This window comes from Pteropus medius, unplaced genomic scaffold (genome assembly GCF_902729225.1).
Source record: "Pteropus medius unplaced genomic scaffold, Ma_sr-lr_union100, whole genome shotgun sequence".
Classification (NCBI taxonomy): Eukaryota; Metazoa; Chordata; class Mammalia; order Chiroptera; family Pteropodidae; genus Pteropus; species Pteropus medius.
The window spans coordinates 2803809-2818725 of record NW_024352784.1 but is presented as its reverse complement, the minus strand read 5'-3'; the positions used below and the strand labels follow the sequence as shown (position 1 = coordinate 2818725).

Genomic DNA, 14917 nt, shown 5'->3' with positions numbered 1-14917 from the left:
TCCTTCAGAAACTTTTTCTTTGCATTCACAACTTAGCTGTTTGGTGCAACAGGCCTAGCTTACGGCCTGGCCTGTCTCATGTCATGCCCTCCTCGTGTCGAAAGCTTAACCATTTCTAGCTTTTGATATAAAGTGAGAGATTCATGACTCTTCCTTTCACTAGAACACTTAGAGGCCACTGTAGGGTTATTAATTGGCCTAATTTCAATATTATCTCGAGGAAGAGAGATAAAGAATAGCTGGTTGGTGGAGCAGTCAGAACACACATTTATCAATTAAGTTCACCATCTTATATGGGCATAGCTCGTGGTGTCCCAAAACAATTACAACAGTAACATTAAAGATCGCTGATCACAGGTCACAACAAATATAATGATGAAAAAGTTTGAAATATTCTGAGAATTATCAAAATGTGACACATACAAAGTGAGCAAATGCTGTTGGAAAAATTGTGCCGATTAACTTAACACAGGGTTGCCACAAAACTTCAGTCTGTAAAAAATGCAATATCTGCGAAACACAATAAAGCAAAGCACAATAAAATGAGGTACGCCTGTACAAATTTAACATATAACCTTAAGGTGGTGCAGAGTGTGGCCTGAGCTGAGAGGGCCTGGACCTAAATGAAGAGGTGGCATTTCAACCAGGCTTCAGAGTCAGGATGGTGAGGCAGAGGGGACCCTCTGGAGGGCTTCTCGAGTAGTGGGCACAACTGTGCTCAGCCCAGCCTGAGGAAAGTGAAGGTAGACAAGGATCAGGGCCAAGGCAGGGAGGGACATATCCTGTCACTTCCTTCTAGGCCATGCTTCCTCTGCCTGAGTCCTAAATTCTTCTCAGTTTCCACCTCAGGCTTGGGGACATGGGAAGATGGTGGTCATTAAGGGAAACAGCTTTGAGAGGAGCCCACCCTCCCCTCCCTGCATTGGAGCAGAGTTCCTCCTGTCCCTGGAAACCTTTCCTTGGGTTCCTCACCAAGCACTGGGCCAGTACGACGTGACGCTGGACTGTGTGCTCGGGATCCGTGAAAACACAGGAGAAGTTGGTACTGCGTAGGGCGGGGCTCAGCTCCTCCAGCACCAAGGCCTTCCACAGCTGGGTGCTGGTGCCCCTGTGCTCCCGGCTGGCGCAGAGGAGGAAAGGCTGTGAGAGAAGCACAACAGGAGGCCTCCCTCCTGCTGGCCTCGCCACCACGCCACTCACCTGGTGCTGCCCTCCCGCAGCCGGCCTGGGAGATGCTCGATGAAGGAACCATTGCCCAGCCAGTAGAGGATGCTGAAGTGGGGAAAGCGACTGCAGGCAGTGCAGGACAAGGTCAGCGTTCCATCTAGGGACACGTGTGGCTGTCAGCACTTCCGTAGAGCAGACCTCCCCTCTGCCATTTTGTGGCCTGCGCACCCTGCCCAGCTCCTTAGTCCCTACAACCCAGGAACCTGGAGTGCTGCTGGGCACACTACCCAGGTGAGAAAATCCATTAAAGGGGAGGAATGGCTGTCTACTAGGAGGCCCTGGGCTGAGCAAGAAGAATCTGAGGACAGGTCCTTGGCTCAGGTGATGACTTCTGAGCTTGTTTCTTCAGGATGACCTTTTTAAGTGTACAGCTCCGGTAACTCTGAGAGCCCCGGCCAAGGAGGCAGCATCAATAGGCCACTCTTCCTCTGAGGTGGCCGGAGGGCTCACAGGCTCTGGGAGGGGTTGGGCCTAGGAGCACACTGCAGTCAAGGCTCTGGGAGTCCTCCGACCATTCCTTATGTCTGAATTCTCTGTCCCATTTAATAGGGAGCATCTTGGGAGCTGGAGCCTGCACCCGCTCAAGATGCTGGGTGGGAGAGGGAGAATGCTGAATGCTCAGCCAAGCTGACTTGGTGGGTGGTGGGCTATATGGCAGAAGGGGACAAGGATTATGTTCTGGAGTCAATCCCACCCTTGGACCCTCTGTGCCCACAGCCTGCCCTCCCACCACTGTGCCCTCCTGGGCTTCCAACAGAATCGCTCCTTACTTAGTGGGATTTCCACTTCTGGCCAGGTCACCTCCAATGCTGGACATCGCTTAGCTGCTGGGAGCATTAAGGGCCAGGTGGGGCAGGAGTCCTTTGCGACCCCAGCTGAGGCAGTGGCAGCTGTGGTGGCCTGAGGTATAGGTGTGGCTCTGGCTGAGTGGAAGATGATGTGGACACACAGAAGCAGGACCCACAATGTGCTGGGGTCTGAGGAAAGGACAGTCACAGAGATCAGTAGCTGCTGGACCACTTGGGAATGCTCACCACCTAGGCTCAGGTCTTGCCTGGATATAGCTCTGCCCAGGGAATCAGAGAAGAAGGCCTCTCGGCCCCCCACCTCTTGGCCCTTTTTGAATGGAGCACAAGGAGACTTTGGAATGGAGCCAGAGCCACTGCATCTGGACAGAGGCTGAAAGCAACAGCACACAGTGGAGTCACCTGGGGGCTAAGGCTTGGGGCAGCCATACTGCTCTATTCTGTTCTCAGACCCTAGCCCCCCATACACACACCCCAACCCCCACACATAGCCCCAAGACTCACCTGGTATCCAGTTCTGTCTCATGGTCACAATGTATGTGTCAGGAGTTGGCGTGCTGGCTCTATGTATGTGATGACTTCCTCTTCTCTGGCGGGAGGTGGGGGAGAATGATGAATAAATTACTTCATATCGCCTCAGAAGCGCGCCAACTGTAGGCATATATGTGGCTCTCTCCTTCCTGTGGACTCCACAGCCCCTCCCTAGGCCTGAACGTTTGGTGGACTTCCCAGCATTGCTATTTACTCTTTCCCGTTTGTCCTGCCCAGCATTGCCATTTACTGTCCCGTTTGTCCTGCCTATCTGTCCCAATCGACAACTCCTAGAAGACAGGCATCCAACAAAGGCTGGAGCGCTTCAGCACTTAGAAAGCTGGAGGATTGTCTAGAGGTAGCCTTTCCCCACCCAAGGTCTAATTACCATCAACTCCTAGTTACAGTCCAACCAACCCCTTCATTATAGGGACTTACCTAGTCACAAAGGGAGACAAAGCTCTTCATTGTCAGAGCTGGTTCTGAGAAGGGCAGGATAAAGTGAAATTCTTCTGGGAAAACACTGGTCCCTTCCCCCATCTCACTTTCATTTTCGTTCTAGCCATGGAATCCAAAGTGAGTTCTCGGCCACTAATGGGGCACACGTACATGACAAGCATCTTGGCTCAGTCCTCGAGGTTTCTGCATACTGAGCCTCTTCTTGAGCCAAAGTTCACAGTGGCCAGGAACCATCCTATCTCTCAGGACCCCCTACTCTCCAGGTGGTGGTATACTGGGGGTCTTTAATCCACCCTTATCCTCACCCTCCTGGGGTCACAAAGGGTATGAACAAATGAGAAAGTCTCTCACAGATCAATTTTCCTGTTCCAGCAAAGGGTCAGGACTTTAAGTGTCCACCTTTGCTCTTCAGGGCCAAGGCTTCTGCTTCTATATGAGCAGGCCTCCTGTTTACTTCTTCGCATCACATCCATGTTCAAGAGGACAACTGTCTTAGGCACTGGGGACCCCAAGTTGTTGGATCACTTTGACCATTTCATGCTCAAAGCCACATCAGCCCATCCGCACCCTAATCTTTCCCAGGCTCCCCACTCCTGCCAAAACCACCAAGCCAAACACCCATCTATCACCACCACAAGCCCCTCGCTCATCTCATCCTAGCTCCCTGGTCAGAGCTACAGGCCCAGATTCACCAGGAAGCCTAGATTCCCTCTAGTTGACTCCCAAGAAGCCTGAAGAGCCCTGGTGTTCGGAATCCCTTCTCACAGCTCCACGGCTCAGTTCGCTGTATCTGACCGCGTGTGAGCCTCACTGTGGGAACTGTGCCGAGAGCACTTCCCGGCCTGTCTGGGAACCTCTTGGAGACAAAAACTTGGAACACGAGCTGGAGAGCTGGTTCTAAGAGAAGGCCTCAGCTTCTCACATGAGCCTAATGTGGAGGTTGGGGGGGACAAAAGTGAAAAGATGATCCCTGGACCCTTCAACCAGGCCCCGTCCTCTCTCTAGGGAAAGGTGGGTAGTCAGCCCAACACTGGCTCCAGAACAACAGAGCTGTATATACATGCTAGTCTGGTCACTAATGAGACAAATGGAGCTGGACTGTGGCAGGGCCAAGACTAGGGTGAGGTGAATGAGGCACCAAGGATGCAAAACTGAAGGTGGCACTCACTGTCAGGATTGTGGAGGCAGAAAGAGCAGGACTGGAGCTCCAGTGCATGCATTTTCAAGTGTGAAGGGCAAGATCTGAGTGTCTGAGGTTTGTGATTTCGTGATCAGGAGGATAGGAAAGCTGGGGACAGAGACAGTCTTTTGGAGGATGGGAGGGAGAGGAGATAGAACTCTCGAGTGTCATCAAGACCAGAGTTGGGCTGCTGGGAGGTCACGGGACTCAGAACTGGTAAAATATGCCAGCCTGGACATGTAAATGAGCTGAGAGGATGTCAGGAACACCATGTGCTCCAATCCCAAGGTTGTGTGTGTGTGCGCGCGCATGTGCACATATGAGTAAAAACGTGACTCATGTTCCTAATTTAGACATAGGAGACAAAGCCACATGCTCTTCTCCAGGATTCTATTTGACATTTTCCTCCTCTAAGTTCCTCCCCGACTCCTGTCCCAGGAGCTCCCAGGCTCTGCAGACACAGGGAAACTCCTCCCTAGGCACCCTAGCACCCCTAGCAGTTAGGCCAGGAGGCAAGGTCGCATGGGGCTCTGAGAGACGCAGTCCTTTGGAGGATGGGAGGGAGAGGAGATAGAACTCTGGAGTGTCATCAAGACCAGAGTTGGGCCGCTGGGAGGTCATGGGACTCAGAACTGGTAAAATATGCCAGCCTGGCCTCAGCTTCTCACATGAGCCTAATGTGGGGCTTGGGGGCACAAAACTGAAAAGATGATCCCTGGACCCTTCAACCAGTCCCCACCCACTCTCTGAGGATGGGCATGAGCAGTGGGGGCCTGTGGGAAGCCACATCTGGGTAAGAGAGCCGGAGTTGAGAATGGCCCATGAAAAAGGGTGGTGGCAGGACACTGACCTCAGGTGCTAAGGACAGAGTCACCAGTGGTGCCCTAGGGCCTTATCTGCTACAGGACAGGAGCCCTGCATTCCACCACTCCCAGGGATGCTGAGTAGGGCCAACCACCCAGGGCCCCAGCTCTCAGATGGGAACAGCAAAAGGTAACCAAGGCAAGGTACCCCCGGGGACCCCATGGAAAGAGATGAGAAGAAGAAAAGCAAGATGATGTTCAGCTTTCCAACCCAGCTCATGGAGCTTTATTCAGAGTGACAAGATCCTGCTTGGTTTCTGCTGCCCTCGAAGGGGCAGGCTCAGCCGGGCCATATTCCCTAGAAGCCCAGTACGGAAGGCCATGTTTGTTCTCTTCCTTCCTTTAAAACTTCTAGGACCAGGGCTGAGGTCTCCCTGGAACCCCTATTCAGAAGTCGTACTCACCTGGGCTATACCCCCCACCCATCATTCCTGTTGCCAGGCCCAGGCAGGACTCAAAAATGATGAAGCTGATATAGGGATGTTTCCTGGGCTGGGAATCCCCTACCAGCTTCAAGGGAACACTGTCTGATGACAGGGAGAAGTCTCACATCTGCTATAGTCCCACAGATGCACACACACGCTTTCATTTAGGCTTTCAGGGAAGGAAGTGATGTGGCAGAATGGCTTTTGGCACATGTCACCACTTCCGGGCTCAAAGGGCCCTCAATCATTGATGTCGACAGCAGCCCCGTGGTCTCTGTTGCTCGCTGAGTACAGCCCTGCTTGGGGGCGGGTTACTCATGCTGCTGCTGCTGCTTCTGGCTGTCCCCAAACAAATCCTCAATGCATTCTGAGGTCCCCAGTCTTCCCTCACTGGAAAAGTCACAAGGTTCCACTTGCCTCAACCAGCCTATGGCTCCTGGACAGGGGAAGACAGAGTCAGACACAACATCCATCCTATGTCTCAGACAGGGGAGGAGGAAAGACACCTCACCCCTCAGTGCTCATCTGTGGCACCAGAGTGCTTCAGCTCTTCCACACCGAGCGTACAGGCCGTGAGCCCCACAGAGGGAGGAAAGGGGAGGGGGTAGGCTAAGGCTCTCAGCCAGAGGTGGGAAGGCTTTTTAAACCAAAAAGTTTGTGGCTCTGCTCCTGCCCTGCTCAAGCTGGGAGGGTGAAGCCTGGAGGAGTTGGGGCAATTCCTATGCTCCATAATAAAAAAAGTTTTTAAATATATTCATCAAAATAGTTTTCTTTTAAAAAGCCCCCACTGCTGACAGCCGCACTGGCTAGCTTGCCATCATACCCGTCCCCAACCCGGACACAGCCGGAGGGTCCTGAGTGGCCCAAGTGCCCCTCTGAGTCTTTCCCACCCAGGAGGTCTTGAAGGGCAGGAAGAAGAGTGCCCTGAGGTCCATGGTGGGTGGATGCTCTTCTGCCTACTCCAGGCCCAGGATGTAGTTGATGCCTTGCACCAGTCCAATGATGACAGGCTGCCAGGCTACCAAGTATCGAAGCCAATCCAGCAGTTGCCCATACATGACATGAGGCCTCTCCCAGCTGTCAGTGTGTTAAAGAAAAGAGGCTATGTGTTAGAGCTGCTAAGGTTGGTCTAGGGGCTGGGTCAGAGGGTCCTCCCTGGGATTGCCCACGCTTCTAGCTGCTCCACAGAATCAGCCTACAAGGAAAGAGAGCTGCTTTCTAGAAAGCTCCACCCAGTCTTTCCATGTTTGAATAAAGGGCTAAACTCAGAGAATGAGGGAAGGCGGGAAGAGGGGACCAGTGCCGAAGATAGGAGTGGAGAAGTGACACTAAGCTCTCCATGACCAGCATGCACAGACGGCCTCCCATTTAACTAATTCTCTATGATGGGACTGCCAGTGTGAGAAAACACAGTCTGAGACTGCTGTATGTAAATGTATCTGTGACAAAGGCTACAGGGAAGCTGGGAGTAAAATAAGGTAACCCCAAAGGTTCTTATAACGTCCAATATGGAAAGTTTTCTAGGTCAAGGAAGAAGTTCAGTCTAAGGACACAGGCAGAAAGGAACAAGAGGTTAGTCACGGGATGACTTCTAGCAGAGGCTTCACCCAAGGGCACTAGGCACCAGGCCCTGCTGAGGCCAAGCAACTCTAGAGATGAGTTCCCTTCCTTTCTCTTTACAGATAAATGCTAGGCAAGACATTTGGAGAGGGAGTCTGGGATTCCAGTATTGGAGAAAGCACTAGTTGAACCTCCTGAGACTGTGGAGGAACCTCTCCAAAGGCATCAGAAAGAGCAGCTGGCCCAGTCCCTGAGAACTAAGAGAAGTCCCAAGCATCGCTTCACCAATGAGCTACTGAACTGTTCCTAAACTAGCCCCTGGAAGAACCAAGCAAGGAACCTTAAAGGGTTGGTCTATTCCGGGACTGTGCAAACGTACTGAGAACGCAGTGGCTCCCACACTGCCCAGCTAGTGTCCAAGGGATGGGAACTCTGGCACAAAGAGAAAAGCCAACTGGGAGGAGAGGAAGAAAGCTGGGTTTCTGGATCCTGGGGGAAGAGAGCGGGGTGGAAGAGAAGTGGCTGAGCACTATCCAACAGACATGCTGTGAGGCGGAAGAGGAGGGTAAGGGCAAAGTGGGGAAGACTGGCAGAGTAGCAAGTGGTAGCACAGGTCCTGTGTTGACAGTGGATGGGGACGGGGAGACCTTCAGCCATCCCCGCACCTTGCAGGTCCTGCACAGGCCCAGAGCTGGTCTCCAACCTTGCATGTCATAGGTAAGGTATCACCCACTAGTTACATAACCTTGAGCAAGTTATTCAACCTCTAAATCGTTTCATCTATAAAATGAGGATAAGATTCCCCAAGTTGTAAAGTTGCTAGAGAATCAAATGACATTAATACAAGTAATGCACTTAACACAGTGCCAGGCACACAATAAGCAAGCAGTAAATAGTAGCTGCTGTGACTACCAATTTACCCTTGAGGGATCTAGAACTAAGATGAAAAGCTGAGCTGCTAGTCCTGCCCCATATTCCACCTCCAACTTTCCTAGACCCGAGGCCAAACAGAATGGTAGACATGTACCAGGTTGGGAGCAGGAGGGAGGGTTCCAGGAGGACCAAAATACAGGGTCGCACTGGCCAGTGCTTTCTTCCCACTGCCCACTCCTAATAAGAACCCAAACAAAGGATACGGGTTGCTGAACATCCTCTTGAGGTCTACCTTCTCTTTGCAGTAGGGACACGTCTGCTTCTTTCCCACAATGCACCAGCCACGGATGCAGAACTCATGGAATCTGAGCACCACTGTCAAGGGAAATAGTGGGCAGCCAGGGTGGCATCCAGTTCTGTGTGTCTTCATGGTACCCATGCACTAGCTCTGGAGAAAGGTTCAAAGCCTGGCTTCACCTCTGATCAGCTGTGTAATCTTAAGCAAGTCTCTTCTCTCTGAACCTGTTTCCTCATTTGTGAATCCTCATTTGTGAAGTGATAATAATGATCTGTACCTTACATTGTTGTTATAGGGCAAAATGGGAATAATATAACACATTGCACAGAATGGGAACTGAGTATGCACATGATAAATATTAAAGGGCTATTAAGGGGATTTAATTCTGAAACTGAAGGATCCAGCTAGAGGATGCTCCTCCCCTGTGACCCATCCAATCTTGGGCAGCTAGTGCAGCTTCGGGCTCCTTCCTGGTCCAGCCAGGCTATATACATAAGAGTGGCTTCCATCTGTGGAAAATGGTGAGCAAAACTGCGGTTTCCACTCCTGGGTGTTGGCTTCTCTACCCGGGAGCATCACCCAAATGTTTGCCTTCTTGCGACTCGCCTATACTCAAAGGTCGGGAGACAGCATGCCCCCTTTCCTCCTTGACCAGAGTGTGCATGTGACCCAGGAGCTCCAGGCAGGATACACGTGATTGCAAGACAGCCTGTACGTGTTCTCGATGATGCCCTCTTCACTGACATCCACAAAGATCTGCTGCCCACACACGGCACACACGCTGTCCGAGAGGTGTTTGGTGGGCATGCCCGACTTGCTGTAGAACTGGCAGAGAAGAGCACAAGGAAAGGAGAGGAAAGATGTGAGAATCAGCTAATGTGAGAAGCTACGACATAGTCCTTAGGTCTTCTGGAGAGAAGGTAAAGTGGCAGGGGGAGGTCACAGAACTAGAGAACATGTTTTATACGCCAACTTGACTACATCCTTGCTGGGCGAATGAGGAGAAAGAGACAGACCAGAGATGGGTTCGGAAGTCAGATCTAATAAGACCTGAAGACTGAAATGGGTCAGCATTAGGGATAAGGAGAACGAGAAGGAGGAGGACTCAGGGTTGGTGACCAGGAGCTAAGTCAAGTAAGCTGCTCTGTGGTCAGGTGATGGTTCCTTCAGACGTGGACAGCTCTTCTCTGATTCAAAACTGAAATGTGCAGTGCAACGTTGTCTGGTGACAAGGGCATTCTCAGACACTTGTGGCAGCAGTAAAAGAGGTTTAATCCTCTTAGGTAGCATTTGGCATGATATCTCAAACTGTCACACCCTTTAACCCACTAATTTCACTTCAAGGAATTTAAAGAAATAAGAACAAATGTCCAAAAAGCTTCATGCATACAAGTAAGTATTCATTTAAGCATTATTTATATTTAAAGAAGTAAAGAGTTCGGCAATTCCACTAAAAGTTAAAACCCAGCGTCATCATATGAAACAGCAATTCTAATCATAGGTACATCACGCGTCCTCCCCAATGAAAACGGGAACTAAACACACACCTGCATGCCAATGCTCATAGCAGCATTAGTCACGATAGCCAAAAGGTGGAAACAACTCAAATGCCTATCAACAGATGGGTGGATAAACAAAATGTGATATATTCACATAATGGAATATTATCCAATCATTAAAATAATCAAGTTCTGTTATATATGACAATATACATGAAAACATCATGCTAAGTGAAATAAGCAGATGCACAAAAGGACCTATATTGTATGATTCCATTTATAGAAAATATCTAAAATAGGCAAATTCATAAAGACAGAAAGGAGATTCGAGGCAGACAGGGGTTAGGGGAGGGAACTGGAAGTTATTGCATAATAACTTTCAGTTTGGAGGGATGAAAAATTCTGAGAATATAGTGGTGACAGTTGCACAACACTGTGAATGTAATTAATGCACTAAATTACAGACTTAAAAATGGCTAAAATGGCAAATTTTGTGTTACACATATTTTACCACAACAAAAGAGTAAAAAGAAACAAGCAAAAAACTGAAATAACCGCAAATGACCAACAACAGAAGAATGCCTAAATAAATTATGGTACACACTCAAGGGAATAAACAGGCAGCCAGTTAACCGAAGCTTGACATATAACGTTGTCAAAAGCAGGGTACAAAAGTGAAGGCACATTGTGATTGGTAGGCACCATATGTAAAGACGAGCCCATATCTATACAAAAAACAAAGATCAGAAGGAATTATATCTGGATGTTCACACCAATGATGTTTGGTAGTAGAATTATAGATGATTTTTCTCCCTTTTGCCTACTTTTCTGTACTCAAAACTTACTAATGACTATGTATTACTTTTAGACTAAAGACTATTTTTTACTAAGGTTAATTACAATGGATAACCAATTCCATACTTCAAAAAGAAATTTCAAATTCTGCACATTTTCCTGGTAGTTTATTGTTAAACAGCTATGTACCATTTCCTCCTCGCCCCAAGGAGAAAAAACTTGAAATTTATTTACTAAAGTTTTCTAAGACTTATTGTTTTTTTCCTTTTCATTATCTTAAAAATTGTGATAAAACACACTTTTATCACAATTTACCATTTTAACTATTTTCAAATGTACAGTTCAGTAGCATTAAGTATATTCACATTGTTCTACAATTAATCTCCAGACCTTCACATCTTGCAAAAGTATATAATGAATTTTTAAAAAACTTCTGCATTTGTTATAATTTTATCTGTACCTGTAAGGTAGATTAATTGTACTTAGCCTTTGTCTATTTTCTTAATTGAGTTTGCTGTTTCTTCTTTTGTTTCTGAGTAACTGTCTTCTGAAAAAGCCAAAGCCCTGAAGCTAGGTGAGGAGGAGAGCACATAGGTGCTGGGACATGGAGCAAGGCAGGATGACACTGGAACACCCAGAGCAGACACAGCTTTGTCTGTCTGCCAGGACCTCCACTCAAACCAGGGGAAACAGCGAACTGCTTGTCTACAGTTAGGGTCAGCAAGGTCACACTCTGTTGAACAGGAGTTAGAGTGGCTCCTTTGAAAAGGATAGCCATTCTCAATGTCAATTACCTAGGAAAGAGGTAGATCCTCATATGAAATACCAAGATTCCAATGGCTGGCCTGAGATACAGGGGTAGGAATGGCATATTTTTATCAGGAACGCAGGCTCTAGGTCTAGACATCTGGAAAACAGTAATTGTCTAGGAGTACTCGAGTCAACTGTACTGATGGCAAAAGCAGGGTACAAAAGTGAAGGCACATTGTGATTGCTGAGATCAGAATTAGTGACACTGAATCATAGTGACCTGAGTAAAAGCCATTTCAGAAGAAAGGTATGAGCCAAGGTCAAATTAGAATGGGCTAAGGGGTAAGTGAAAGGTAAGCAAAAGGAGACAGAATTTTCTATAAGTTCTAGAGCTTGTAGAAATTGGGCACTGGCCCCTGTGCTGTAGGTGATTAGATATAAAATATGCAGTTCTGTAGTACAGCAGGTACTTGATAAATGGTAGCTAACATCATCATCATCATCATCTACTGAGTGTTTCCCATGGGCAAGGCGCTGCTCTGCAAAATGCTTTACATTAACCTGTTTGTTCCCTACAATGATTTTATAAGTCTGATAATATTACTGTAGCTAATAAGATCAGAGAGGTAAACTAAATTGCTCAAGAGTATACAGCTAATTAAGAGTGGATTAGAATTTGAAACCAGGTCTATCTGACTCTAAGCCCCTAGCTCTTTCTACTACTGAAGCCAGATGAATGGGCAAGTCCTGTCCTGATGTTATTTGGGGCCGCTGATGATCCAAGAGGTAAATCTGAGGCAAAGGAACTTGCTCAGGAGATAAAAAGTGTGAGATAGGACACTTAGCCCAATGTAGCATGAACAGTATGTTACTGCCTTGCCTGGAAGAAGCCCCAGAAAACAGGCTTATTTCACAATCCTCCATCCCTCCTACTCCACCCCAATATGACTTTGGGGTATGCATGGAAACTATACTGACTGGCTGTCACAAGTTTAGAACCGCAGAGTGACCAGCTGGGAAAAAAAACAAACATCATCCAAGGTTCCCTTTACTCAATGTAAAAAGAGAGTTACTTTAGTTCATATTACAGATTTCTCCCCGTAAGGCAAACCGAAGAGCTGCTCTACATTAAACATGGTAACATAAGACAGAGAAAAGGAATTTAGAATGCAGGTTAATATACTTATAAAACCTCCTGGTTTCACTTCTAAGAACCCTGATATTAATAAATTACAGATCTTTTTAGGTCAAGTCATTCTCACAAAGGGGACCAAGTGATGATGAATCAGACCTAGTTCCTGACCCGATAAGCAGAACAGCTCCAACATCAAATATGACTCCCTGGGATAGGAGCTGTGACTACAGAATGTACAAAAAACTACTTAGAATGGAAAATGTGGTATATACATACAAAGGAATATTATTCAGCCTCAAAAAGCAAGAAAATTCTGACATGTAAATGAGTGAACCTTGAGGACATTATGCTAAGTGAAATAAATCAGTCGCAAAGGTCAAATATTATATGAGTCCACTTATATGAGGTACCTAGAGTGGTCAAATTCAGAGACAGAAAGTAGAATGGTGGTTGCCAGGGGCTGGGGGAGAGGAAATTGAGGAACTACTTTTAATGCGTACCGAGTTCTGCGAAATGAAGAGTTCTATAGAAGGACAGTGGCGATGGTTGCAAAACAATGTAAATGTACTCAGTGCCACTGAGTCATACACTTAAAAATGGTTAAAATGCTAAATTTTATGTTATGCGTAATTTATGACATTTAAAAAAAATGACTAGGGTGGCTACTGGAAGTGGGCAATAGTGGTGCTAGTAAAGACTGCACTTGATCATACTTTGTACACTGTAAATGGTCGATAAATAACTGTTGCTTGAATAAATAAATGAATGAGTTGGCCAATGAATACATAGAAGGCTAAAGTTTCCTGGCTTCTTTAAATTGCCTTCCCCAAAGCGCTGATCAGATTCTGTCTTCAAGGTCTGGGATAGTCTTAATTAAAAATTCAGGTTGCTGTGTCTTAGGCACCCAGGTGTTCCTGAGCAGACCAACGTCCATTTGACCAAAGACAGGCAGAAATAAGGAAGTCCTGGATTTCTCAGGGTTAGAAAGAACTGTAAATGCAGCTCAGTCTCTCTAGATGGGGATTCTAAGTGGTAGGTGCCGAAAAGGCATCCCCTACACACAGGTAGGCTGATTGTTGCATGGAGGCAGGGTCTGGAAGCCCTGGAAAGTAGGCAGCCTGGTAAGGCAAATTAACCTCAGTTAAGTACTCATGGTTTATTTTCCCACTATCATCCTCAACCCTTTAATAAAGTCTGATGAGACTATTTGATCCTTCTGTTTTTCTGCTAAGAGGTAGAGGGAAGGAAGTACATGAGTTTATCCTTGGGCCAGACTATTAAAGGAGGAGCATGGAGTGGTGGGAGTAACTGGTAAGATCCCATAAGGGAAGGAGAATTATCTTATTAGGGATTATCATTTGTAATCACTGTAGCACCCAATAATTCTTCCCGCAAGCATGGAAAGAGGCCTAGCTCAAATCTCATTTTGTGGAGGTGGGCGGGGGGTGTCAATGTAATGATCCCATCTCTTAGAGGAAAAGCTAACTTGTGAATCACCTACACAATAGATAAGACAATGAAAGCTGCTAAAACATAAGACAATTGTTCAAAAAAGAATCTACTAGGCTATTTATAAAGTGATCCAATATACTTTGTTTTCAATTTGATCCATTAAAGGAAAAATAAAAATAGTCCCATAATACTGATAAACACAGTCCTAGACATAAAACTGTACTTGATTAAAGTTATTCAAGGTGATGGTTGAGTATTATTTAACCTAAATTGTCCTAAGTCTACTGGCCTGTGGCACAAATGAAATCACAGGAACAAAGACATACAAATTTACACAGCAAATAGCTCCCCTACCTGTAAAACTGCCTCGTACATGCCAAGAGTAGCGGAGGTGCCTCATGTAAAGTCAGTGGCAATCCTTTCCTGTTCTTGTCACTTGGTCTCTGTTGATATCTGCTGCCTCAAAGCTAGGACTGATATCTGGGTGCTCCCAGAAAACCTATTACCCTGATATTCTACCAGGGGTTCTCTCCAAACTGCCAAACCATGATGTAGCAAGAACTTCTGCTTGCATCAGACAGAGCCACACGTATTTCAGCACAGAATTGGAGAAATGTCCAATTAAACTTGAAAATATTCCTTCTTGGGGTGAGGTCTAATGGAATGACACTGAAAGGGGGAGCATGTCTGTGTTGTTTACGTAATTACAAAGAAAACGTATTAGTTTTATAAACAGCAAAACAAAAAAAGCATATTTCCATTTCAAAAAAAGAAACAGGGATACTGACTTGGGTTTCTCAGATTGGCTGTTACTTTACCCATATTTTAAGCTTAAAGAATCTTTCCATGGTCTCCACTTTGTCCTCTTGTAGCATTTCTTATCTCAGTGAAAAGCATACCATCCAAGGAGTTGCCTGAATTAGAAATGTCAGGTTTGATACCTACCTTTCCATCTCTAGAACCAATCTATATCCAAGTCCTGTCAAACTTACCTCCAAAATACTTCTCAAACAGTGCTCTTCTCTCCCTTTTCACCATCTCTACCCCAATCCAAGCTTCCTTCA

At 46.8% G+C, this 14917-nt stretch overlaps 2 protein-coding genes across 2 annotated transcripts in view; both read right to left on the bottom strand.

Annotated features, from left to right (window-relative positions):
* Window positions 1–243: 243 nt before the first annotated feature.
* LOC120590292 (uncharacterized) overlaps window positions 244–14917 on the bottom strand; it is an 87886-nt gene continuing 73212 nt past the window's right edge. Inside the window, 6 exon segments of the mRNA XM_039847935.1 lie at window positions 244–688; window positions 690–728; window positions 973–1120; window positions 1201–1324; window positions 1998–2204; window positions 2538–2622. Of these exon segments, the coding sequence (XP_039703869.1) occupies window positions 620–688; window positions 690–728; window positions 973–1120; window positions 1201–1324; window positions 1998–2204; window positions 2538–2622 (672 nt within the window). The 3' untranslated portion in view covers window positions 244–619.
* On the bottom strand, window positions 5264–14678 carry LOC120590297 (RING finger protein 121). The gene is made up of 4 exons (XM_039847946.1): window positions 14208–14678; window positions 8914–9047; window positions 8188–8289; window positions 5264–6568 (listed from the first exon to the last, which is right to left on the bottom strand). Exons 1-4 carry the CDS (start codon window positions 14226–14228, stop codon window positions 6448–6450), a joined length of 378 nt encoding a protein of 125 aa, XP_039703880.1. The 5' UTR covers window positions 14229–14678; the 3' UTR covers window positions 5264–6447.